The sequence below is a fragment of the Kogia breviceps genome, chromosome 1, assembly GCF_026419965.1.
Source record: "Kogia breviceps isolate mKogBre1 chromosome 1, mKogBre1 haplotype 1, whole genome shotgun sequence".
In the NCBI taxonomy this organism is placed as follows: Eukaryota; Metazoa; Chordata; class Mammalia; order Artiodactyla; family Physeteridae; genus Kogia; species Kogia breviceps.
The window spans coordinates 117,767,700-117,794,929 of NC_081310.1; the positions used below are offsets into that span (position 1 = coordinate 117,767,700).

Below are 27,230 nucleotides of genomic sequence, written 5' to 3' on the forward strand. Positions count from 1 at the left end.
CGGCAGTTTCCTGGCAGCTTGGGCAGGCGTTGGTCTCAGCGCTCAAGCTCCGCAGCGGCCACGATCGATCCTGCGACGGTTCTACGCACGCTTCTGCGCGCCCCCGACGGATTTTTCCCGTTCCGGCTCTTCCCCCTTTACCTCCCCGCCCCCCTGCTTCTGCCTTTCCCGCCGCTCCGGCGCGTAGCCCGGGGGCCAGCGGTCGGCTGTGACCCCGCCCGAAACCCCTCTGGAGCCGCCCGGGGACAATCCCCTTCTCTTTTCTTCAGCCTAACCCGCTGGCCCTCGCGGACCCGGGCCAGCCCTGGGGAGCGCCGCCGGGCGGGGCGTCCGAGGGGCGTCTCGGGGCTTGGAACGGCCCGGCCCCCAGCGGGCTGTGGTCGGGGTGGGGCGCCGGAGCGGCGAGGCCCCCCTCTCCAGGCTGCGCGGGCCGCCCGGGGCCCCCAGGGTGAGAGGGGGCCGGAGCGGCGCCCCCGGCGCCCGCGCGGGGTCTCCCCCATGGTGCAGCGGGGTTCGGGATGTCGAAGACGCTGAAGAAGAAGAAGCACTGGCTCAGCAAGGTGCAGGAGTGCGCGGTGTCCTGGGCCGGGCCCCCGGGCGACTTGGGCGCCGAGATCCGGGGCGGCGCGGAGCGCGGCGAGTTCCCCTACCTGGGGCGGCTCCGCGAGGAGCCAGGCGGGGGCACCTGCTGCGTCGTCTCGGGCAAGGCGCCCAGCCCGGGGGATGTGCTGCTGGAGGTGAACGGGACGCCTGTCAGCGGGCTGACCAACCGGGACACCCTGGCTGTCATCCGCCACTTCCGCGAACCCATCCGTCTCAAGACTGTGAAGCCAGGTACGCCAGTCCTGCCTTTCTGTCGCGGGGTGGGGGGGTCCGGGGTGGGCGTCTGGGGAGCGGCGGCCCCACCCCACCGCTTGTCGTCCAGGGTAATCTTAGACCTCCTGGGTGTGCCGGGCTCCCTGTCGAGGGGGAGGGGTGGCGGTGGTGATTCCCATTGTGCCGGTAGGAAAACTGAGCTCTGGCTTGGCCGGGCTGCTCTGCTAGCTGTCACAGGATTGCCACCAGAAGCTGGGTTTCCTTAATTTGTAGCTTCATCTCCCACCACAGTTTTTGAGTAGAGGAAAAAACCAGCCCTTTTCTGCTCTCCTTTGTGGAAGAGGTCCTCAGGATTGTAGCATTTTCTTTGGAACAGTCTTAGCGCATTTTGTAATAGGGGAAAAGATCTTTACTACTAAGGCACTTCGTGCCAAGGTTACCACCTAGTGTACCTGGGAGAGCTTAGCTGCTTCAGTGTTTCTTGCACGCTAGCAATACCTCCGAGCTGACAGCCTAACTCTTGTCAGCCCAGGTGGTTCAGGTGTCTGGGTACCGATGGTGTGCAATATGCGATTTGTGGCAGAATGGTGTGTTCTGGCAGGGAGCTGTTGAATAGTCTGGGTTTCCAAAGAAGACCTAGGTGCCTCCTAGGAGTAAAATCTTTTGTAAATCTTTGATTTTACGGAATTTTGTTGAAGTGGTGGGTTGCAAAGGCCCCTGTTGCCCAGGTGTCTTTTATGCCAGTAAAATCTGCTGCAGAGCTCGTTACGTTTATGGCATACTTGCCAGTTTCAAAGCATTGATCAGACTGCGTAGGTGAACGGGATATCATTGATTAGTGATATCTAATAGGACATAATAGTCCTCATGTGTTTGTTGTTGAGGGCATCGCTGGTGGTTTCAGCATTGGCAGAATGTGATTCTGTTTCCTGAGATGTTTGTAGGGGAGAGAATTATGACTACAACGTTAATAGAAATCAAACTATTTTGTTCTGAATGTGTTCTACTGAATATACAGTGCATCAAAATATAATGGTCTGCTTAATTATGACTTGGGCTAGAAAAATCAGTCCATCTCTACATTGCAAAATGCTAGAAAATTCTGGAGAAAAATTTAACATGTTGTCTCCCTCACATTTTTTTTTCTTTCTCAGCAGCTCAGTTTAGAAATATCTGTTTAGTAGTCCTTAGGCTTAATGGGAACTGATGACTTGTGCTGCAATATCCATATGTGTGTGCATTGTGGATGTATACACACACACACACTCACACACTCACATGTCCCTGCAATCTTAAGATTTTCTGCATATGGTCTGTTGCATCACATTCATTTTAAGCTTATGGGTTTATGTGAGGTTTTCTTTTTATTATTAATTTTACAAACTTTGGCAGACTTCAAGCATCTTTTTCTGTATATATATATATATATATATATATATATATATATATATAAAATTTAAAAATTCTTTCTTAATTCAAACTTTTAGAGCCATATGTGAAGGTAGAGGAAAGGCTTTGGGGGCTATAATTCAGCCAGTCAGGGACTCTCTGTAATATGCAAAATACTATATATACAGCAGTACTGATCTAAGTGCGATTTAGTTCAAATCCCATGAGTTAGGGAGTAATGAGAACATTTGCATCATTGCTTTGTGTTTTGATTAGTTGGGGGCATATCCGAGAGTATAACTTACTTTCAAAAATAGTTTAAAAGATGGTAGAGGAGGAAGTTGATATATTCTCAAGTTATTGTGATTCTTTTAGAAAACTGGGAAAATGTGTCTTTCTTTGATATTAGTCTGGTCCGCATGTTATTCATTTTCTCAGCCTTTATATAAAATTTAAGAAAACAATTCAAAGTTTAGAGTGTATTCAGTGATGTTACTTAACTGTGTTAAAAAAAAAAAAAAGCCCCAAAATGTAGTGGACATTTTTGTAGTAATAAAAATTTTCCCTCTTGCATACTGTCCTATTTTAAATGTTTAGCCAAAATAAAGTGTACTGGGTATAGCACAATTTGTAATCAATAATAAAAGTTCTGAATAGTACACCTATTTTTTAAAGATACACTCTGATTCAATAATTTCTAAAGGATACCACTATATGTCATCTGAGATTAATATTCTTGTTTCTAAGCAAGTTGTTGATTTCTTTGAAAAATAGCATTCTTTGTTTCTTAATAGCCTCATGTTAGGCATTATATTAAATTATTTCTTAAATGGCTTTACATAAACAACATTTGCTATAAAGTAGCAAGATCTTTGCAGGTTTAAGCACATGACTTTAAATATTAGAAACTAAGAACTTGAAGAGGTTATTTGTAAAACTTTGAGTGTGATTATAAACAGCATATATATTATCTCCAGAGGAGACAAAGATTTTATACTGTTGGGATTAAATTTGAAAAGTATGAAAATACAGAGTAAGGGAATTTAAAAAGGAACTTGCCCTGTACATTGGAGGTTTTTTTCCCCTCCTTTTATCTAAACTTTGTGAGAGAAATGGATTTTTCAATTTAATAAGGTATTTTAAAGTGTACTTATTAGCACTCTGTCTCTTGTCTTGATTAATAACTCTATTAAATTATATTTATAACATGCCATTTAGAAACTAGCACAATGCAAGAGTAGATCCAGCCGTTTCTATAAGATGTATTAGTGGGGAGTGACCTCATATTGTCTTCTGACAGAGTCCACGGTGGAAGGATGAGCTGGACTGTAGGACATGACTGGTGTAGCACCGTTTCTTTCTTGATTTCTCCTTTTATCTAGTAGATTTTAAAGGGAGCTCAGCCAAAGCCAGTACCCTCACCCAGATAATTTAACAAGGGTTCTTTCTGGTAGTGACTATCTTTTGCTTTGACTTGGGGTTTTATTTATTTTCTTTTGTTCTAATCTTTAATGGAGATTTGAAAGTAACTCTTTAAAATATGGTTCCTTATCTGAGGCTTTTGTGAGAGAATTAGGAAATTTCTCATTGAATTCTTATTATTAACGTAGTACTTAGCATTCAGTACTTTCCTGCGCCACCTAATTCTTGGCTCAGATTGTCACCTGTTTCTTAATTACAACCTTGTCATTTATTTTTCTGCAAGAGAAAAGTTTTCACTTGAATCTGAACTTTGTATGTTCCCTGTAGTAAAGGAAGTTGAACTTTGAACCTCTGGTGGAATTGTTTCATGATATAGTCCTGTGACCAGGATTAGTTTCTTTGATTTTACTTCAGAGTATATATTTAAACAATTTCTATTCTGATTAATGATAGAAGCAGTTAATTTTATTCTAAAATTCCCCAAACTATGATCATGCAGAGTTTTATGGAATATTTGCTTCATATACCTTAAAACACACATTTCAGCAGTTGTAAATTATGTGGACTTTATTCCAGACATTAAGTATCAATACAGTAAGTATATGAAGTCCTTGTCTATTGCTTTATCATGCACATAGTGCATTTGCTACCCTGTCTGATACTATATCTAGAGATAAAAATCATGAGGAACAATCTTTCAGTTTGTTTAAACAAAAGCTAATTTGAATCTTGTTTAATGTTAATTAAATGTAGGTAAAAGTCTTCACAACTGATTCTTTGAGACATCCAGTTTATAAGGGAATTTTGTTAAAATGAGCACATTCATAGAAATACTTTCCCCATTGGTGAAGAAACATTTCAAAATGCTTTCAAGTGAGGATTTTTTTTTAACATCTTTATTTAAGTAAGGATGTTTATGTTATGCCAATAATGAATAACTCTACCCCTTTATTCTCTTAACTTTTGGATCTTTTTATTACTCTTTTTGGTTTAGTGGGTTATTTGGGACTAGTGATGAGTTCTTTTTAGGTGGTTGTAACATTTAAAGAAGGGAAGGGTGAGAGAAATTGCTAGCCTCGGAGGTTTGCAATACAAAAAAATTCTCAATACCTTTTCTTAAACAATAGAAACAAGAGACTGGGTGAGGCAGCCCATTTGTTAGGGAAAATAGTATCAAATTTTGATAAACCTTAAATTTGAAACTTTCCTGCTTTTTGAAAGTTTGGTAATAATTTTTGGGGTCTCAAGTTGGTTTTAATAACTCAAGGTTTAGGTTCTGGACTCTATTCATTGACACCTTCAATTCAGATGACTATTGGGCGTATACCACAGTGGCAGAACAAACAAACTCTTAACATTTGGCTCTTTCACTTTTCAAATAATTTTTATTTTACTCAGTTTAATGCTAAAACTGATTTTTATGGAACATAACTCTGTGTTCCTGAGGAATATAAGTTGTTTTTCTTCTGAGATCTTGGGATGTACTTCATAAAACCTCGTTATGAGACAAATTTCAGTGTTTTTTTTTTTTTCCTGGTCTTTATACATACACACACATGCATGCATATATGGTAAAACAAATCTCCATTTGTTCAGATATCTGACTTATGAAGTCAGTGCATAATCTCAGGTGAATAGTTTCATATAATGTGTTTACTATATAACCCCTAAGTGCTCGTAAATTTTGTGGTTACTTAGTGTTTGGGGAGTGTGTTGCAGGAGAACTTCATTTTTATGAACCACTTCAATATTACCCACCAGTTTCAAACTCTGCCAATTTCCAAGTCAGTTTTTGGTTGTTTTTTTGTTAATAATTTTTTTTTTTTTTTGGCCACGCTGTGTGGCATGTGGGATCTTAGCTCCCCAACCAGGGATCGAACCTGCGTCCCCTTCAGTGGGAGCGCGGAGTCTTAACCACTGGACCACAAGGGAAGTCCCTTTTGGTTGGTTTTGATTTGACAAAGGATAACTTTTGATATTGAAGACTAGAACTGTGTCTTCTATAATTAGTTAATTAGTTTTGTTTCTCTTCTAAAATTTTGAGAAATAATCTTGCAATACTACGTTTTGGTAGGGAGAATGAATGCCATTAATTTAAAACTGTTCTTAAGGATAAGATTTTCAGTAGCTCGGAGGCTGGTGTCGTGAGAGATTTGTTTTTTGGGGAAGAGAGGCTAGTTCGTTGCTCTTCTCCTTGAACAAATATTATTCGGAATATTTTCCCAAAAGTGCTTATTTTACTTTATAAAGAGAAAAAATAAAAGTTCTATTACTGGCGCGCATTCATTCCCTTCTCAAATATTTAGTGGTGAACCCACTGTGTGAGCTAGCACTGGCGATATAAAAACATAAAATATAAAAATGATTCAGAAATGGCCTCGGTTTTCAGGAAGCTCTCAATTTATTGGGAGCTTCTTGATTCATTGGTAAGCAATACCTGTAGTAAGGATTTTACCTTTTTCACTTTTCTCCCAGTACTTAAACAAAACTCTTTAGGTAAGTTTTAGTATGAATTTTGGCAGAAACTGGCATAATTAATTGGCTGTTCAGCATGCTGTTCTAAAAAGTGGTGTGGAGTTGCATCTTGGAGAGAAAGGGTGCTCAAGTCATGACAAAAAGAGGGAAATCAAATATAAACAAAATTATCTTTTGAAAAGTTCCCAAGCTTAAATTGCCCTTAAAATGCGTTGTATCTGTGTTCTATTTACAGTGTATTTTACAATACAATTTTGTATTTTATACATTGTGTTTGTATTGTACCATTTTTAGGATGAGTCTTACATGCCTGCTTTTCCACCTGTGCTGGAACCAACTGCTATATTTTTGTTGAACACCAGATGAAGTAGTTTGCTTGCATTAAAGAGATATGTTTTTTAAAAAAATACTTATCTTTTAATTCGGAGAAATTATCCTCACCTGGGTATGCATAGTGAATTATAGAAGTTAAATGTGTACATGAAGTGAAAGAAAGGGTACATTCTTCTTTATGTCTTGTTAGAGTCTTTACTACCAGAGCTTATTTTCTGACTTGGATAGTTGGGGAGGGGGTTATGAAGAGTTTTGAACTCAGCCTGGCTTTGAAAGATGGATATCTTGGTTGAGTGGAATTAAGGTCCTCTCAGTCGTAGGTAAGAAGCAGAGGAGGAGCAAAACATGGGGCAAGAATGTTCAGTACAGAAAGGTCTACAGTATAGTCCATATCAGGAGTTTTTGTGAGTGTTTCATGTGTGTAAAACTTTATTTTGTGTAAAAGCACAAAACCCACATTATAGAATAATTGGAAAATTATAGGGAAAATCATATTGTTTAAATGTGTAGGTAGTTCCGTTATGAATTGTCTCCTATAAGTTTTTTTTTTTAATTAGAACTTGAAATGTTTTTTCTTCTATAAATAATGCTGGTAAGGTGCTTAATGCTATTGAGAGACTCAGTAAGGAATATAGAGGGTTAAACTTTTCTGTTATAGTTTATTTGGGGTTTGGGGTTTTTAATATTGTGTAATGGGAATTGGAAAGATATTTTGCTTCAGATTTAATAATTAGGATGCATTCTATTTAGAAGCTTTCCTTCTTCCCGTCTTGGGTATGCAACATGAACAGTAACTGATCTACTTAATTAAACATTTCTGGCATCTTAGGCCCTTTGCTGTATTTTTTTGCAGAGAATTTTAAACACATAATTATTTTTCTTGCTTCAGGGAAGTTTGTGAGAGGTAACCCTGTATCTCTTTGTTGTTCTGACTGGGAATTACATGTGACTGTGAAAAATGGGATTTTACTATACATGATGACATTTAACAGAAGTAGTTTTATGAAATGAAAATACTCCAAAAGGGGGGAAAAATAAGCATTTATTAATAAATGTTCCATTTCTGACCTTAAATAGAACTATGTTAAATTGGCTTTGTTTTTTATAGCTTAGATTTCAGCAGGAAGAGAAAGAAATTTCGATTCACGTCAGTTTCTGTATTGGTAAGGATTCTGTACTGAGAATCCTGACAGAAACACTTCTTAGGCTAAGAAGAAATGTATTGGCTTATGTGCATGAAAACCCAGGCATTGGACAGTAAGAGCTAAACTCGTGTTCTCAAGGACTGTTACTTGACTTTCTTTCCTCCAGGTTGGCCTCTTTCTGAGCTCCGCGCTGGGTAGCAGGAAAGGTGGCTCTCAACCCCCCAAGTCGTACAAAGTCCTTAAAGCTTTTCATTTCTTTTCTGGACTCCAATAACAAATCAGATCTTATGTTGAGACTTTGATTGGCCTTGTGCTCATCACAGACCCATTGTGGAGAGAGGGCCATGGGTATCCTGATTGGTCAGGCTTTGGTGACATGTCCGCTTTTGCAGCTGGGTATAGAAAGTACAGTGTGATTAATAACTGTACCAGAACTCCAAGAGATCAGGGAGGGGTAGTTCCTCAAAAGATGGATGCTGGGGAGACAGCACTGCAGGAAATGGCCTCTTTTAAAACATTTAATCTCTCCTACTTCGAAGCCAACAGCAGTACATGGTTGTCATAAAGCTCTCATTTTTAAAGACCAGATATTGGCTGTAGACTGCAACTGAGGCATTGATTTTACTCAAATATTTATCATTTTTGATATATTTTTATCAAATATGCTCATTTTTTATGTTTTTATCTAAAAACTGCTTTCTCTAAATGCTGGCTGTTTAAAAAATTGAGATGTTGCTACCTTAATGTGCATAATTTAAAAGTGCAGCTTGGGTTTTTCTTCAGTTTTCTTTGAATTTTTTTATATCAAATAAGATTCTCTAAATCAATGCTGCTTGCTCTTAGGTAGATAGAATACTTTGGAGGGAGGGTCATTTAATTATCTTTGACATTGAGAAAATTAGTCTAGTTAATGCAGTTTTTAAAACTTAATGTTGTACCATTTTGAAAGTGAACTCTAAACCAGTTTTTTTTAAGATGTTTTGCTTTTAAAACAATGGTCTTTTTTTTTTTTTTTTTTTTTTTTTTTTTTTTTTTTTTTTGTGGTATGCGGGCCTCTCACTGTTGTGGCCTCTCCCATAGCGGAGCACAGGCTCCGGACGCGCAGGCCCAGCGGCCATGGCTCACGGGCCTAGTCGCTCCGCGGCATGTGGGATCTTCCCGGACCAGGGCACGAACCCGTGTCTCCTGCATCGGCAGGCGGACTCTCAACCACTGCGCCACCAGGGAAGCCCAAAACAATGGTCTTTTTAAACATAAATTAAGACTGAATTATTATTGTGTTATTTCTAAGGGCTCCCTAATATTACCTTTTAACCATGATCTTATGGAAGTTATACATAAAGGAACTACTTCACTGACTCTTAAGTTTGAAACACTGCTTAAGAGTGAAATATGAATCTGTTTAATCACCAAAAAAGTTACTGGTACTTGTAGGAAAAAGTCTGACCACCTTTGTTTTTTCCTGCCTCCACAGAGGTACTTAGAGTAGAGGTGGAGGGTTGAAAGAGAGGGGCGGGTGCTCTGAATATCTTTTCTCGCTATTTTTATAGTCTAATTATGGTATTAATGTCTTCAACTTTGCCATAAAAACAATTTTAACATCATCCTTCACTTTATGTATGACATACACAGTAGGAGTTTGCAGCTTTGCCAAGTGTTGTCTGATAGTTGAACCTTTCATGAATGTTAAATGTTGGGAGGTTATTGGTAAATACACTTACTGTGCCAAAAAACAAACATCCATGGAATTGGGTGTGATTTGTCAATAAGAATCATAGCAGGGTCTTTGATTTTTAGGTTAGTTTATGTCCCTCTTGGAGTATCTTTAGACCATATTTGGAAAATTTCTGTTCCTACTTCAGAAGCCTGTTAGGACCAGAATTCTCCAATATTAATTCCATATATTAAGTCATAAAATCTGTTAAAATAATATAGTCTTCCTCACAGAGCCTCTGTAACTTTTGGCAGAACACTTTGTAAAATATTTTTAATTTTAGCTAAGGATACTATTCACTAATTTAAGTGTTTGATTTAAGTTGGAATGTACATGCTAATGATTCAGTTCCCTTTGAATAGAGTTAGCTTTGCTAACTAGAGCTATCTCACAATGTAATGCTGATAAGTGAAATGACACATCAACCTCCCTTTGGTGGCAACTCTAAGTTGACAACCATGCTCTAAGTCTAATAGGAATATTCTGACTTGGGGATTTGTCACAATAATGCTAGCTGCCATTTATTGAGTAACCATCATATATCATGGTGTTATACACCCATCTCATTTGGTTTATAAGACTGTGTGTGTTGGCATACATGTATTCCTGTAAAAAGTTCATGTATTGTTACTTTCCATGTGTTGGGGATTATCATCTCCCTTTTACACATGAGAAAACTGAGGTTTGGAAAGATTAGCATGTTGAAGGTCAGACAGACTCACAGGAGGTCTATGAACTGAAACAGTTTTGAGTCTTCCTTCTTTGCATTCCAGATAGAATATTATTTCATTATATCTGAAAAATCTCTCTTACTTCCCTTTTCTCTATTAAAAGGAAAAACTCCACAATTCTAAATTGTTTGAGTGGGTGTTAAATGCAGTAAAACACTGGGCAAGTACTTAAAAGCTTCATTGCTTGGTTCTGTTTCTAAACAAAGTTGTGACAGTGCAGATTAATCTTTACAGTTCAACTGCATGGTAAAGCAGTTGTTCCCAAGAATTACTAATCAAACAGAAAATCTGTTTGATAGCCTTAATTCTGGCTATCTTTGTCAGAAAATATTTTCAGCAGGTATATGTAAAAGCTCAGATACTTTTAGGATAAATATACTCGTGAAAATTGTGTACTTGAAACTAGAAAGGATATCTTGTTCTTGTGTTTTCTGTTCACTTGCTCTAAAATTCACTCCCTGGGAAGGTGTGTGTTAGCACACTTATCTTGAGACAAGTAGCCTAGAAAATGTTCTGAGGAATGTAAGAATGTGTTTTGGAATTAGGAATTTTTAATAAGTATTTAGACTCTGTTCAAAGTATACTTGACTTAAATAAAACTTAGCCAAGCTAGACAGAAGAATAACTCATGGTATTCAAGTCAGTCTCTCTTCTTTCTGCGTTCAGGTACTGCACAGTAAGGTGGTTCCTTTGAAGAGGCAGTTAAAGCAGGCTGTGGAATACGGCACCTCTTATTCTTCAAGTGTTTGTGCTTTGTGTTTTCTATTTGGGCTTAAAGTCAGTCACTCAACTGGAAGGAATCATAGCAATCCAGCCAGTACCCTTTGTCTACAGATAAATAAGTTGAGGTTTAGCAATGGCAGGTGACTCTGCTCAGTACAAAGCTGGCAGAGCAGGGACTAGAACTCAGGCTCCTTTCATTGTTTTGGTTTCTGGCTGAAGAAATTCTGGAAGAAATTTGTGGAAAAAAAAAAAAAAAAAAAAGAATTAGCCTGGTTAAACATTTTCTGTCTCTATGAAATCTGCATTCTTTTGGAATTAAGTACAGCATGCTGACTCAGTTTGTTAGGCCATCAGCATGCATGAGTGTCGTTAGAGACAGCGGTAACCCAGAAGTTGGAGCACAAGAGAGAATTGTAACCGTTACATGCCTCAGGTTTTCAGGGCATTTTTAGCCTTCCATAATGCTGTAGCTTATGGCTAAGATTTAAATAGTCAGAAAATTGTTAGCTGGTGTAACAGCTGAATACTTAAGTATTTTTTGCTGTTAGTTGTTTTAGCTTTGAAAAAGTTTTCTTATCAGGAAGACTCTTCACAATGCTTTCAGGAGAGTCCTTCTGAATGGGTGCTGCTGTGTGGTAGACTGCAGTTCTTGTCCCATCCTTGCCTCTCCCTGGAGGGGTGATGAATTCTTCTGATTTAGAGCCAGCTATACTTTGATTTTTTTTTCTCCACTTGACTGACTAGGGGATGCAGTGGGGGAGGATGAGTTTTAGGGCCAGTGACTGCTCAGGGATGTGGTGGATGAACCATCAGGGGCACTTTTGGTTCAGGGTCCTTGAGTTTGTCTGGCTGTAATGAAAGTTTACATAACTGCCACAACTGAGGAACTGTGCTCCTGCTGGGTACAGGGCAGGTAGATGTCTCAGGTTATGGTGAGCTGGCCACAGCAGAGGAGAAGGTATCACCTATGTGAGACAAAACTGAAGAAAGGGGCTTGAGGTGGCCGTTCTGGGGAGACTGATGGGAATGGTGACATCTTGCTTGGGCCCTTTTTATGTCTGTGAAAGAACGGAATGAGTGCAGACATGAAAGAAAAACCTTTCTGTACACAGTCAATCCCCCATGTACTCCTTTGCAGTATCAGTCAGGGTTCAGTGCAGGAAACAGAAGAGATGCGATGCAGGGAATTCGTTGCTTGGGGAATCTTTGGAGGAGCTGGAGGGCTGGGCTCTAGGCCAGGCCTCTGAGAATGACTTCCAGGACACCTTGGAAGAACTTGCTGTGTGAATTGCCACCTCTGCCATAGTCGGGAAAGTGGCAATCAGGAGGTTACCACTGAAACCACGGCAAGAAAATACTGCTGTCTCTGTGATCAAGGGAATCACAGCAGCCACTGCTGTTGCCATCATAACCACTTGAAGTTTGAAATTTAGCATCTGCCACTGCTGTGACAACTTCTCCTTGATGCCTATGAACTAGTGATTAGACGCCGGAATGATCAATCTGGCACTACTGCTTCTGCCACTGTCCCTCAACACCCTCGAAGCTGGAGACTAGACACGGACATGTCTGTGACCTTCTTTGCTAGCTGAAAGCAGCTAAAAGCTACAGGCCGATAGGGCTGTGCCTCGCTGCTGTCTTCCAGATTTTGTGTCCTGCATCTTCAGGGTAGAATCAAATTCTTATCCTGAATGCTAGCTGTAAAGGAGCCTGGGAAATATAGTTTTTAATTTCCCAACCTCTGCATTTCAGGAAGGCATTCTGTAAGGTGGTGGACGCTGAGTGCATTTTATTAAATATAGTATGTTAAATACAATATAGCCCTTTCTTGATAACTCACTGTCATTTCTGTGAGCTTCTCCTTCTGAAATGGCCTGTAGGTGGAATGATCTAGGGCCGATGGATTTTTAACATCTGTAGTGATCTTTGTACGAGGTTAGTTTGTGTCTGTCCTACCTGCCGTCTCTGCTTCTGTGACATCTGTTTTATATCAATTGATCTCAACCTCCCCTTGCAAGCCGCATGCATCCAGGACAGGGAAGGCACCTCAGCTGAAGCAACCAATTCAGAGGCTGGTCAGCAACGTAGGATTTCTGTGGCCTAAAAGGATGAATGGGACCAGTAAGAATCTTTCCTGGGGATTTGAACTAAGACAAAAAGGAAAGAATTTTCTATTGGGATTGGAGCCTCAGCTGAGAGGTTTTGCAGTGATGTACTGGAGTTGGCTGTACTGTTTCGTGAGATTGATTGTTAAATTTTCAGGAATTTTTGTGAGTTGGTAGTCCCACACAGCCATTAAAAAAAAAAAGTTGTATAAAATTATAATTAACTAAATTATTTTTAAAACAGGTGCTACTCAAAGTTAATCATTTTCTTAAGATTTTTCTTTTTTTTTTTTTTATTATTATTATTTTTTTTGTGGTTCGTGGGCCTCTCACTGTTGTGGCCTCTCCCATTGCGGAGCACAGGCTCCGGACGCACAGGCTCAGCGGCCATGGCTCACGGGCCTAGCCGCTCTGCAGCACGTGGGATCTTCCCGGACCAGGGCACGAACCCGTGTCCCCTGCATCGGCAGGCGGATTCTCAACCACTGCGCCACCAGGGAAGCCCTTCTTAAGATTTTTCATCTTCAGTGAGGTATAATTGACAGAATGTAATATATTTAAGGTGAACAGTGTGATGGTTTGATATGCGTATATATTATGAAAGGATTCTCACAACTGAGTTAATTAACATATCCATCACCTCACATATTTACCTTTTTGTGGGGGGGGGGGTGAGAATACTTAAATTCTACTCTCTTATCAAATTTCAGTTTACAATATAGTATTAATCAGCTTTTGTCACCATGTTATACATTAGATCCTCAGACCTTATTCATCTTAAAACTGAAAGTTTGTACCTTTTTACCAACCTCTGCCCACTTGCCCCATCCCCCAGGCTCTGGCAGTCACCATTCTACTGTTTCTTTGAGTTCAACTATTTTTTTTTAGGACTCCGTGTCATTTCCTAATTATTTCACTATATTTTACTACCATCTGTGCTCTCTACTTTCTTTATGTCTGTTGTATCTGTATGGTAGAAATATTGATACTATATAATGGTTTGCCACTGCATGTACCTTCCCAGCCATTTGCACTGTTGTCACTGCTGTGGTGGGAGTTGTTAGCATTTACCAAACACACCATTGATTGTGGTGGGGGGGAGGCAGAGTCAAGGTTGGAAAGGCTACACTGAACCATGTACACACTAAAATTACGGGAGAAGAAACTGTGAGTAACCAGAAAAAACTGACGCATGATGTAAGGCTGAGTGGTAGCAGAGCACTAGAGGAAGGGCCACAGACGCCTCTTCCCAAGGTCCAGAATCAATTCTGGAATCATTGTACGGCTCCAGTCTCCAAGAGATCCAATGCTATTTTATTCCCTGTTCTTGGAATTATGTGAAATTGTGCGTTTCTGTATGTTACCAACCTTAATAGAACATTTCTGAAATTTTATTTCATTAGAATAAGGTTGAAAACTCCATTAAGGGATGACTATTATAAATATGTATATTCATATAAATATATAAAAATATATACGTAGTCTGTGGTACTTTTCATGTGTAAACAACGTACAGACTATTGTATTTGCTTGTACATGGAGTGGCTTGTTATTGTGTAAATGTCCTAAGCCTCAAGGCCAGAATCCCAGGACATAGGTGGTATCTTTATTCGTGTAGCTCCTGCCTGTGCCTTCAGGAACTGCTAAGATGCCAGCTGTAGATCTGGACTGTCTGCGTCTGTAACTCATAGATAGCCTCAATCTCCTCAGCTGCCTTTGATCAGCTGCTCTCTTCTCATCGTTCCAGTTTTGTTTTCTCTTTACTCTGATTGCTTCTCCCACGCTTCTCTGCTTTCCAAAGAAAAAATGGACCTTGTATAGATCCTGCCAGCCAATTGCAGTGCTCCTTAACTTCTCCCTGGTGGATTATCCAATCTCAGGGGGTCGGGTGTGAACCTACAGTGGTATTCTTCTATCTTCTATTATGTTTGTCCTTGTTGCTCTTTACCCCTAGAACATGTGTGTATAAGAGTTTTTTTTTTTCTCCCCTATTTCTGGATTTGGAAGTATTCCAGAAGCCTGGTCTCTAGATAGATAATATTTTACTGTTTATTTGATATCCTTGTTTTAGAGGTTCAAATTGGACTGCTTTTAGTAAACCAAACTCTATCTTTTTAAAAATCATTAAGAAAAATAGTAGTTGGAAATAGATCTTTGAAAGGCCAATAGATAATCTTTTGGGATAATCTCTTACTAAATGAAAGAATTAAAAATTGTGTAATTGTAGCATATTAATCCACTGTCAAAGTGTTGTAATGCAGATGAGAATTTCATCAGCACTTTTGAGGTATTAAGGAACCTCTTAGTGTAAGTAAACAATATAGAAATATTTTATTAGTACAAAAATACTAAATGGGAATATGTATGTTTTTTCTTATTATCTGCAGTTTGCAAACTTTTCATCTTCTAAGATACTGTTTTTCTCCATCGTGGTCACTGGTAGTGATTGGAGAAGAGGCATCTGTGCAAATTATGTTCAAAGCTCACAGCTCTTCTGTCACCATTTTCTAACTTTGGGGGCCTGACTAGATGAGGGGACATGATCAGAATTTCTTCTTTGTGCTTATGTGGAGCCCCCTCTCTTTAAGCAGTGGTAGAGCCTCACTGAGATATTCATACGTATACTGCCCAGAATGATTTTCCTGAAAGAACAGTTGTGCTAGAGTATAGTCTGTGTGTACCACTTAGTTCCTTTCTTGCCCAGAGTTTTTACATCAAGTTGTTGTAGGAATCTTTTCACCAGGGGGAACAAGGGTACCTGTTTGTTGTTGTTTATTTATTTGTTTTTAAAAATAATGTAACTAAATAGAAATACAGGATTTGATACATGTAATTGTACTTTATATATCACAGCTTAGGACTAATTGTTTTATTGTATTAATATATATAATAGGAGGCAGAAGAGAAATTATAATACCCAATCCATCTTTTGGTCAAATAAATCCAAATGGATTTTTAGTGAAGTTTAATGGAATTTCATTATTACTTTATTCATGATACTTGTTTATAATAGGTTTAGAATATTTATGATTTGGGATCACTGACCTAATTATTTTTCTTGTGTTTATGAAGTTGTTAATTCACCCATAGCGATAACACAGGTCTGGAGAGTTGGTACCAGAAAGAATATGACCCTTCTTATTAAGTATCATACTTCAGAAATATACTTGTGTCTACCTTAAAGATAAATAATACCATGACAAGTTGAAAGTTTGTAACTTTAGGTAATAATGTGGTATATACCTAGGTGTATGTTAGGTGTTGAATTGTGTGCCCCCCAGAGTATGAAGTCCTAACACCCAGCACTACCGTTTGCAGACATAATTAGTTAAGATGAAATCCTCCCGAGTAGGGTGGACCCTTGAGAACAGAAGGGACACAGGAGCATGAGGGGAGATCACCATATGACTATGGAGGTGGATGGAAGGGCTACAGCTATAAGATGAGTGCCAAGGGTGGATGGCCACCAGCAGACACTAGGAATAGGCAAAGAGGGATACTACCCAGAGTCTAAGAGCATGGCCCTGCTGACACCTTGATTTTGGACGTCTAGCTTCCAGAACCATGAGAATAAATTTCTGTTGTTTCAAGCCACCTAGTTTGTGGTACTTTTGTAACAGCCACCCTAGGAAACTAATATATACATACCTATATATATTGTAATGATGAATATATCCATGTTATTTAGGAAACATCTCAGTTCATTAAAATGATCATCTTCTTTATAATATATTAAATTGTGGATTAATATGCTGTGGATAGCGAAATATTATTTATTTTTTCAACAATGAATATGATAGATAACAAAAGCTTATTATTGTATAAATTCCCTAAAGCTCAAGGGCTACAATATTAGAGAGAAGGTGATGTCTCTTTCTTAGAACAGTTTTCCTGCTCATTCTCTCTCCTCAACACCATCACTCCAGTTTAACTTGTCTTTAGGTGTACTTCTAAGAAAGGTGACATGCAAATGTTATACTTTTATTATGAGCAGGTGAAAGCTAAACCTATCTTTTAATGCTTTAGCTAAGGTAGGAAAGGAAAGGAGACTGGCTTATTTTCTTTTAAACGGCTTAAAACAGTGTTTTTTTTAACATGAGAGAGGAATTTTCTTGTACTGCTGTAGAGTAGTGGCAGGGAAATGAAGTGCATAGATTTGAGATGTTTTGAAGGAGGAAGTAATAGGACTTGCTGATTGATTACAGGTGAGGGAGGAAGAGGACTTCAGGATAACTTCTAGTTTTCTGCTTTGAGCAACTGATATCGTTTCCAGGAATAGGAAACATAGGAGTTTGGGAGGATTGATCAGGTTTTTTTCTGTGGAGTAGGTATATCCAACCACCTAGATAATTTTCTTAACTTTTTACTCTTCTTGCTTAATTATATATTTATCTATGACTTATCATATTTTTTATGCATTTCAAAGGAAATTGCAGTCATTAATATATTTCCCCAAGGAAGACTTTTAAATGCCCATTTTCCTCATTTTACAGATGACAGTTCTGAGGCTTGGAGAAAAGTGATATGTTCAGGGATGTGTAGCTAATTACTGATGGATCTAGGATTAGCATGCAGGTTATCATTAGTCTAGGGCTATGATTTGATTATATTTTAACTTATAAATAAGAATAAAAGTGAATTTTGGAAACTAGATAAGTTTTGCTGCTAACTGGTTTATGTGCTAAAAACACTTGGACCCAAACTTCAAAGACAAAATGCAGAGGATGTGGTACTACTACTGCATTTGATTGGATTACAAAGTTAGCTTAGTACTTAGAGCTTGCTGGAAAGTACAATATGATGTTGTAGAATTGAGAACATTTTCAGATATTTGGTCCAGGAATGTAGCTTGGGGTTCTTTCAAGAATTAATCCTCTTGTTGGCAAGGCCTTTGCATTTAATTAGCAAATGTTCCTCACATGCCTACTATGCACTAAGCCCCATGCCAGGCCGAGAGATGGGAGGGAATCATTCAGTTCCTTTCTTTCAAGGAATTTAGCCTTTGACTTCTGTTTCAATTTCCTAAAACCTCTCTCCATCTTTTGCTGTATGTTTGTTTAAAAATGTAATAAAAGCTGAAGTTCAAAAAGGTAGAGAAGCTTATTCAATCTAGGTAAATCTTCAGTCTCTGTGGTAAAAATTATATGCGTGTGGACATAGGCTGCAGATTTTTCATTTGCTTTGTTTGAGTACCTTATTTTCTAAGGGGTAGGAATATGCCCTTTTAGTTTTTGTCTTATGGTATTAACTAGCTTGGTTATCCATGAAGTCAGTATCAAACCTGAAAGTAAATAATGATTTGATTGGTACTGAAATAGGAGACATGCTTGTCTTTAAAAGTCAAACTAATTATTTTATATTGATGTTATTTTTATGCTTTCTTGTAAAATAAACACTTTCACTATTTATTGACTTCTGGTCATTTGGATTTTAAGGAAATGAACCCAAGAGACCATTGTGTTCTTTCCTTGCTATGGTTTTTCTGTGTTCTAACATTGGATATCCTCCAACAACTTTCTCAACTCTTTCCAAACTCTTTGCAAACTTATTTTGTTAGTACCCAGTGTGGATACTCCATTATAGCCAAACTAAAAGTATTTGCCATACTTGTTCAAATTCCAGTCCTAAACTTATTTCCTTCAGAGATTTTTCTAGGATCAATCTATGACCATTTTTATTTCTATGCTTTGTAACTCCAGGACACTTAAATAGTTCTGTACTTTGCCATTATACATTATTAATTTTAGAGCTCTTTAGTAATTTAGATTCCACCCAGCAGGTTATGGTGGTAGAATTGGTCTATTACCAATGTTGAGAAAATTCACATTAATGAATGAAACACTTTCTAGCCTGGAAGACAACTCTGTACCTTTGAAGAGGTTCATCTTGATGGAAAGGTTCAAGAGGAATACATAGTTAACTCTCCCAGATTTGACTTGGAAAAAGAGAAATGGGTGGAGTTTAGCTCCTTGTTAGTATGAATTAGAAAAGTATAGGGGGGGAGAAGAAGCCAAAATTGATATCCGTTTGAACTTATTTGGGATACATGTCTCAACTAGGAATTGACTTTTTAAGACCTCTTTTTAAAAAACATAGCACGAGGGACTTCCCTGGTGGTCCAGTGGTTAAGACTCTGTGCTTCGAGGGCTTCCCTAGGGCTTCCCTAGGGCTTCCTTGGTGGCGTAGTGGTTGAGAGTCTGCCTGCTGATGCAGGGGACACGGGTTCGTGCCCCGGTCCGGGAAGATCCCACGTGCCGCGGAGCGGCTGGGCCCGTGAGCCGTGGCCCCTGAGCCTGTGTGTCCGGAGCCTGTGCTCTGCAACGGAAGAGGCCACAACAGTGAGAGGCCCGCGTACAGGAAAAAAAAAAAAAAAAAAAAAGACTGTGCTTCGAGCACAGGGGACATGGGTTTGATCCCTGGTCAGGGAACTAAGATGCCACATGCCTGCATGCTGTCCCACCGCACCGCCCCCCCAAAAAAACATAGCAGGAGCATAAAATGACTTTACCCAGTTGAATTAAGCAAGTTATGCGTCTTTTTTTTTTTTTTAAACGTAAGCTTTGGAAACAAAGTCCAATAAGAGAGAGATGTGACATTGTTATTTATACAGGTCTCCATAAACTGAATATGTACATAGTTTCTTAAAGTATAAAATTATCATATATGAATTTTCTCTTTGACATCTCTGATTTATCCCTGTGAAATATTTATGAATTTTTTACACTTAACACAGGAAGGCTGACTAGTTTGGTCATAATCAGTACCAGTTTGGTCAAAATCAAGTAGCATGTCTGGGATAAGACTTCAATAACAGCATCATTTGCATTAGGGAGAGATAGGGCTTAGGGCTAGACATAGGTAAGATTATAAAGTTGAATTAGCATTTGATAACCCCCTCCCTTTTTTTTTCTCCTATCCCATCCTCATTTTTACATCTTGGTATTATGTTCCTGTGTCTGTACACTGTCTCCTATCTGGTCTCAGCACCCCCTCCCTGGTTGGCACTCCCCACCACTTGGCATTCTTCCATTATGTAACAAGTGTCAGGAGAGTTATCTGATTAACCTACTCTGTACTAAGTTATACTAAAATGATGTGAGGAATTATCACTGCTAAACCTACTTGGGGTTATTTCCCCCTTAACCTACTATATGACTCAAAATAACAGAATTTCAGGCGATGCTGTAAGAACCTTTCCTCAAATTACTCCATTAAACTTATCCTGCTTAATTTAACTGAATCTGGAAAGTGTAAGGAAGGTATCTGTGGTTCCTAGCTCCCTTTTATCACCTTATTTCTCAGGCAGTGCAACCTCTTTTGCCTGAGGGTTACCTCCCTGGTCTGTCTTAGCAGATTGCTTTCTGTAACAGTATTTTGTTGTTCAAAAATAAATTAATTGAGGGAGTTCCCTGTATTTTTTGAGATTCTTTGTAAGAATTGAAATGTAAGTCAGCTTCATCTTTTCTGAGTAACAACCCTCCTGTGGGGTTGCCAAACCTATTTTTACAAAGAGGTCTGGTGCTTGGGTTTTGATGATTAGATCTAAATTTGAATCCCAACTTTTCTGTATTCAAAAGTTCCATAGAGTTTAAAGAATCAGGACAAAAAACAACTGCTAATCATTTACCACCCAGAAGCAATCACAATAATTACTTTTTCTTTTTCTTTTACTGTTTTAAACTTTGGCTGTGACATTCTTAGACATGGGATTACTTGGTCAAAAAAGGTGAACATTTTTGGGGATCTTGATAACTGTCAGGTTGTGTCTTTCTGGATCTGGAGCTAATACTTTCTCATCATGTATCTCGGTATCTGGAGTTTTATTTTCTGTTTAGACAAATGTCAGATCTTTTAGCTAAAAAGAGATTCTTTCCTCTTTTGGTTCCAAAAGTCATCCATTATTTTGGATTATTTGCTAAATTATTAACTATACAGGAAAACTCCAGCCCTTACCTCACAGCAGTATCTGTCATATTGATAAATGATCATGATATACCAGGCTGTTAGTCCTTCCTAGGTAGTTAAATGGCTCAGAGAGGATGCCTAGTACTTGCTGGTGATTGGTTGTATTCTGTCTTCTACACCTAAAATTTTGCCACAGGTAACTGCTTGGATCAACACAAAGTATGGTCCCTTTTTCCATATGTAGACATCTCTAATTTGCATCTCTGGAACTCAAGCCCTCCTTTAGATAGCCAGATAGATCTTGTGTAAAAGCAGAAGTAATCTTGGCTATACAAGCAGTTGCTGATATTTCCATTTTTAAAAATTGATTCAGTCTTAAATTTTAAGACAGTAAATTAACAACCAAAACCAAACCTGGATAAGCTACCAATAAATTGCCAAATTGTTTAAAAGCACGAAATTGACAAATATAAAACCGTAATATATAATATATAACTTTCAAACTTAATCTCCTCTTTGTTGAGTGGTAATGTTTCAGTATTAAAGCTGAGCTCTTTGGGCACATTGACCTTAATCTACTACTGAATTTTTTTTTTGTGTGTGTGTGTTACGCGGGCCTCTCACTGTTGTGGCCTCTCGTGTTGCGGAGCACAGGCTCCGGACGCACAGCCTCAGCGGCCATGGCTCACGGGCCCAGCCGCTCCGCGGCATGTAGGATCTTCCCGAACCGGGGCACGAACCCATGTCCCCTGCATCGGCAGGTGGATTCTCAACCACTGCGCCACCAGGGAAGCCCAGCAGTAGGTTTTTAAATGTACACATACACAGCTTCCATCTTAGTATCCACAAAATGCCTTATTTTTAAATTGTTTTTAAACCTTAGTTTTCACTAGCTACTTCTTATAGTATAATTAGGCATCTCTATTGTATCTTTTGTCAGCAGGCTAATTTGTGCATAAGGCTGGTTTTTATGTGTATCCATGTACATTTGTGAATTACTGCCTCTGATTACTTTTCCATAATCTATTCTAACCTCAAGTAAGTATCTAAAAGTGATGTTCTGAGTCACAATGATTCTTGAAAAACTGATGAGTTAATTAAATGAGCTATAAATTTTGTTGGGAATTAAGCAAAACTGGCTTCTTTGAAGGGAATTGATTTATTCGTTGCTTTCCTCTCTGAAACTTGAGCAAAAATTAATTTTTAAAGAATGAAGTTGAATTTTCTATTCTATTTAATATATACATAAAAATAAAAATATATTTACCATTTAGTAGTCATAATAGTTCTACGAATTAACTTGTTTCAATCCAAGTTAACGTATGTTACTAAAGCAGATTCAAATAAACCGTGCTTATGTTTAAGACACTACTAAGTGCTATAATTAAGACTTAAGAGTTTCTTTCATATTTCTAACACTAATTCCAATTGTTATGTGAAATTTGATATATAATTTTCTTAATGAGATGACATTATTATTAGGATTACAAGTTTTACAATACTTGGGTAAAGGTGTTTTTAGGCCAAATAATGAAAATCTGAAGCAAATCTTTGGTGTTTTCAGAAAATAGAACAATTTTTAATCCTAGATCCTCTTCCCTATTATGTTTTTAGGTCGTTTTCTTCTAAATGCTTAGTTAGTAGGCTTTTTAGGAACATAAGTAATACTAATAGCCAGAGTATGTAATTATAATTCAAGCAGTCTTTCTGCCAAAAGGAGAAAGGAATTTTGGGTGTTTCTGAGTTATCTAGACAGTTGCTTTCCAGATTTATTAAAATTAACAGAAACTATTCAAATACTGTGTAGATGAATTTTTATAAACCATGCCCTTCAACCCCACACAGGTACCTGATGGGACACCTAACACTGTCTGATTGGTTCTTTTGGGAACTTTGTATATACCAGCAATAGTTGAGAATGAATAGTTTCTCCTTGTTCCCTAACTTTCCTGCCACAATTCAAATCCTTTTCACTTTATGCTGAGACTGTTTACGATGGCTGTGATCCTCCTTTTCCTCTGCTTTCTATTTCACACCTTCACCATCACATCCTGTATTCCAGCATCCATAAATAGCAGTGTTATAGAAAAACCTTTAAGACTGTAAAGTAAATTATACTGTAGGTGCAACGTTTATTACAGTGCCTTTGTCAAACACTTATTATTATTATTTTTGCTGCATCATTATTTTGCTGGAAGAAATTAATGTTGGCAGATGGAACTATTATATAACCATTAAATATTTTGTAAAACATTTGGCTTAACTAATACTGTACTTTTGTTTAATTGATTTTTGTCATAAATTATACAATTTGCATGATAATGAAAAATGTGGACTTTAGGGGGCACATTGTTAGGAAACATTAGTCATATACATAATATAGGGAGCTCTTGCTTTTATTTTTAATTTCTGCAGTCATTTTATTAATCAAGGAGTCATGACTGGAAGTCTCAATTGAGGAGTCAACTATGCAATCTCTTAAAATCCTTACAGATGGGGAGGAATTTCAGACTTCTCCAGGTTAAATCACATTGTTATTACTCAGTTTGGGGAGGAGAGAAGGGGAGAAATAAGGCCTTTTAATTTTCTAGATGATCAGAACTGTTGGGAGTTCTGAATGGTTGTTTCCTTTCAACTTAATATTTATTGAGCAATTGCTCTGGGAATGTGCTTGGTAAAGGCAAGTGGACCAAAAGGATGGGGCTTTAGACATCATTGCTGGAGAGAAAGTCTAGAGCTATTTGGGGCCAGGAGAGTAGGGTACAGGGATAGGTCGAAGGAAAACACATGAGGTTTTTGACAAAAAAAGATTGGGAATGTCCTAAGGTGAGACTTGAAACTGTTATTTGAACAGTGGTTAAGGAAATCTTTTAGTTTGGGAAGAGAATGAGTCTATCAGTTTCCTACTGTTGCTGTAACAAATTAACACAAATTTAGTAGCATAAAAGAACCCAGATTTATTATCTTACCGTCTTGGAGGTCAGAAGTCTGAATGTGTACACAAGGCTGTATTCCTTCTGGAGGCTCTAGGGAAGAATCTATTTTCTTGCCTTTTTCAGCTTCTAGAGTTTGCCTGCATTCCTGTGTTCATGGCCCCTTCCTCCATCTTTAAAGTACATCACTTCAGCATCTGCTTCCTCTGTCAAATCAGCTTCTTTCTCTTTGATCCTCCTACTTCCCTCTCATAGGGACCCTTGTGGTTACTTTGGGCTCACCAGGATAATCCAGACTAATCTCTTCATCTCAAGATCTTTAACTTAATCACATCTGCAAAGTCTCTTGGCCATGTAAGATAATACTCTGTTAGGTTTTGGGGATTAGGACATAAGACATCTTTGAGGGAACCAGTATTCAGCCTACCACAACAGTCATGGGAGACTTGATAACTATATTCAGATATTTGAAGGGCTAACATGTGGAAGCTGGAAGAAGGATTAGGCCTTTTCTGTGTGGTCCCAAGGGATAGAATTAGAATTTGTGGGTGGAAATTACAGAGAGACAGATTTGTACCCACTGTAAGAGGGACTTTGTAACAGAGCTGTTAGGATGGAATGGGTAGTCTCAGAAGGCAACATGTCCCAGACACTGGCAGTGTTGAGCAGAAGATGAAAGATGTCTTACAGGAATTGTTGCAGGTAGAATCTAAACTTTGGCTGAATCTAGACAAACTTTAGACCTTTGGTAGCCCTGAGATTGAGTGATTGTCTTTGCACAGTCCAGTGGTGTCAGCATTTATATATGAAACATGGTCTCTGCCTTAGCAGTTCAACTTTGAGTCCATTAGTTGCTTTACTGCTTTATTGTCACTCCTTCAACACTGCAGCAAGCCCTAAAAGAGAGATTGAAAACAAGGGCTATAGATTTAGGAACTCACTGCTAAGATAGTGACCCAATTCTGTTTGGGAAAATTTCTTGTGGATTAAATATGTTTCACTTATTTTAATAACTCCAGTTCTTTCATTCAGGTGAAAAAAAATTATTCTTAAAAAAAAACAGAATAGATGGCATTCCTAAAAAGTTATATGGAAAGGTATTTGAATTTTTAATCCTGCAGTTTTCCAAATAAGAGATAAATTTTTAGAAATCATTGGTCTCATGTGAAGACTGTAGGTGAGGAATGTAGTAAGATGGAGTCAGTTTATCCGTGTTGAATATTTTATGGTTTCAATTGGAAGATCCAGTAGTTCACTTTCAGGTACACCCAAAAGCTATACTGCTGCTCAGGGAATCTAAGATAAAGGTCTGTATACTGGGGAGTAGCTTTTATGCTGGTCGTCATGAAGATAACTTTGGGAGACCTGAGAAAGTTTGTGTACTTTTTGTTCTTTTAGACATCTCATGTGTTTTGTACCAAATTTGTTTCCTTCATACATTTTTTAAATGAGTGTTATAGATTAAAACTTTTGGGAGGAGGGCTACTGCATTTGCTTTGAGGAGTGTTTTTGCTGGAACTGAGCTAAATTGAGCCTACTTTAGCTAGTCTGGCATAGAGCAGCATCATGGCATTTACTCTATTTTCCTGAGGTGATTGTGCCTCATGTTTTCTAACTAATAATCTTGTGACTATACTAAGGATCCACAAAAGATTTCCATGGTTTCTGTAGCTTCCTCCTTATATTTCAGACCTGTCCCAGACGGTAAATATGCTTAAGGATCCTGTTAGATAAACCAAATGTTCAGTTAAAAATTCTGGGCCATTACATGTGACAGGGAAAGGGAGGTAATCCTATCAGAGGGTTTGATGGGTATAAATCATTAAATTATAGCATTGGAAAGGGCTTTGAGAAATTCTTATCTAACCCTCTACTTTAAGAGACAAATGACCTAAATTGCTGGAGTAGTTTCCTCAAGATGCACAATCTAAAACAAGGTTTCATAAATTCTGGATTTTAGGGCCTTCAAGAACCCTCTGAAGCAACATGCAAAACTTCTGTGAATGTGTCTTTTTAATGGCACAAGGGTCCATAGACTACTATTAATTCATTCAAGAATTATTCCCTCCCTCCTTTCTATCCTTTAATAAGTATTATGTGTCAGGTTTGTACTAGGCATTGGGTCTTACTCTTAATATAACATATAGTTCTTTTTTTTTTAAACATCTCTTTATTGGAGTATAATTGCTTTACAGGGTTGTGTTAGTTTCTGCTGTATAACAAAGTGAATCAGCTATACGTATACCTATATCCCCATATCTCTTCTCTCTTGTGTCTCCCTCCCTCACACCCTCCCTATCCCACCCCTCTAGGTGGTCACAAAGCACCGAGCTGATCTCCCTGTGCTATGTGGCTGCTTCCCACTAGCTATCTATTTTATATTTGGTAGTGTATATATGTCCATGCCACTCTTTCACTTTGTCCCAGCTTACCCTTCCCCCTCCCCGTGTCCTCAACTCCATTCTCCATGTCTGAATCTTTATTCCTGTCCTGTCCCTAGGTTCTTCAGAACCATTTTTTTTTTTTTTTTTAGATTCCATATATATGTGTTAGCATACAGTATTTGTTTTTCTCTTTCTGACTTACTTCACTCTGTATGACAGACTCTGGGTCCATCCACTTCACTACAAATAACTCAGTTTTGTTTCTTTTTATGGCTGAATAATATTCCATTGTATACATGTGCCACATCTTCTTTATCCATTCATCTGTCGATGGACACTTAGGTTGCTTCCATGTCCTGGCTATTGTAAATAGTGCTGCAATGAACATTGTGGTATGTGACTCTTTTTGATTTACGGTTTTCTCAGTAGTGGGATTGCTGGGTCGTATGGTGGTTCTATTTTTTTTCTTGCTGTCTACAAGACTCTCTTTGTTTATTTATTTATTTACATCTTTATTGGAGTATAATTGCTTTACAGTGGTCTGTTAGTTTCTGCTTTATAACAAGGTGAATTAGCTATACATATACGTATTTCCCCATATCTCCTCTTTCTTGTGTCTCCCTCCCACCCTCCCTGTTCCAACCCTCTAGTTGGTCACAAAGCACAGAGCTGATCTCCCTGTGCTATGCGGCTGCTTCCCACTAGCTGTCTATTTTACATTTGGTAGTGTATGTATGTCCATGCCACTCTCTCACTTCGTCCCAGCTTACCCTTCCCCCTCCCCATGTCCTCAAGTCCATTCTCTACATCTGCATCTTTATTCCTGTCCTGCCCCTAGGTTTTTCAGAACCTTTTTTTTTTTTTTTAGATTCCATATATATGTGTTAGCATACGGGATTTGTTTTTCTCTTTCTGACTTACTTCACTTTGTAGGACAGACTCTAGGTCCATCCACCTCACTACAAATAACTCAATTTTGTTTCTTCTTATGGCTGAGTAATATTCCATTGTATATATGTGCCACATCTTCTTTATCCATTCATCTGTTGATGGACACTTAGGTTGCTTGCATGTCCTGGCTATTGCAAATAGAGCTGCAATGAACATTGTGGTACATGACTCTTTGAATTATGGTTTTCTCAGGGCATATGCCTA

At 38.5% G+C, this 27,230-nt stretch overlaps 1 protein-coding gene across 4 annotated transcripts in view; it reads left to right on the forward strand.

Annotated features, from left to right (window-relative positions):
• The first annotated feature begins 426 nt into the window (after positions 1-426).
• MAGI3 (membrane associated guanylate kinase, WW and PDZ domain containing 3) overlaps positions 427-27,230 on the forward strand; it is a 255,355-nt gene continuing 228,551 nt past the window's right edge. For all 4 annotated transcript variants that reach the window (XM_059060460.2, XM_059060470.2, XM_059060494.2 and 1 more), the window contains exon 1: positions 427-834. In XM_059060460.2, the coding sequence (XP_058916443.1) occupies positions 519-834 (316 nt within the window). In that variant the 5' untranslated portion in view covers positions 427-518. The remainder of the gene's footprint in view (positions 835-27,230) is intronic.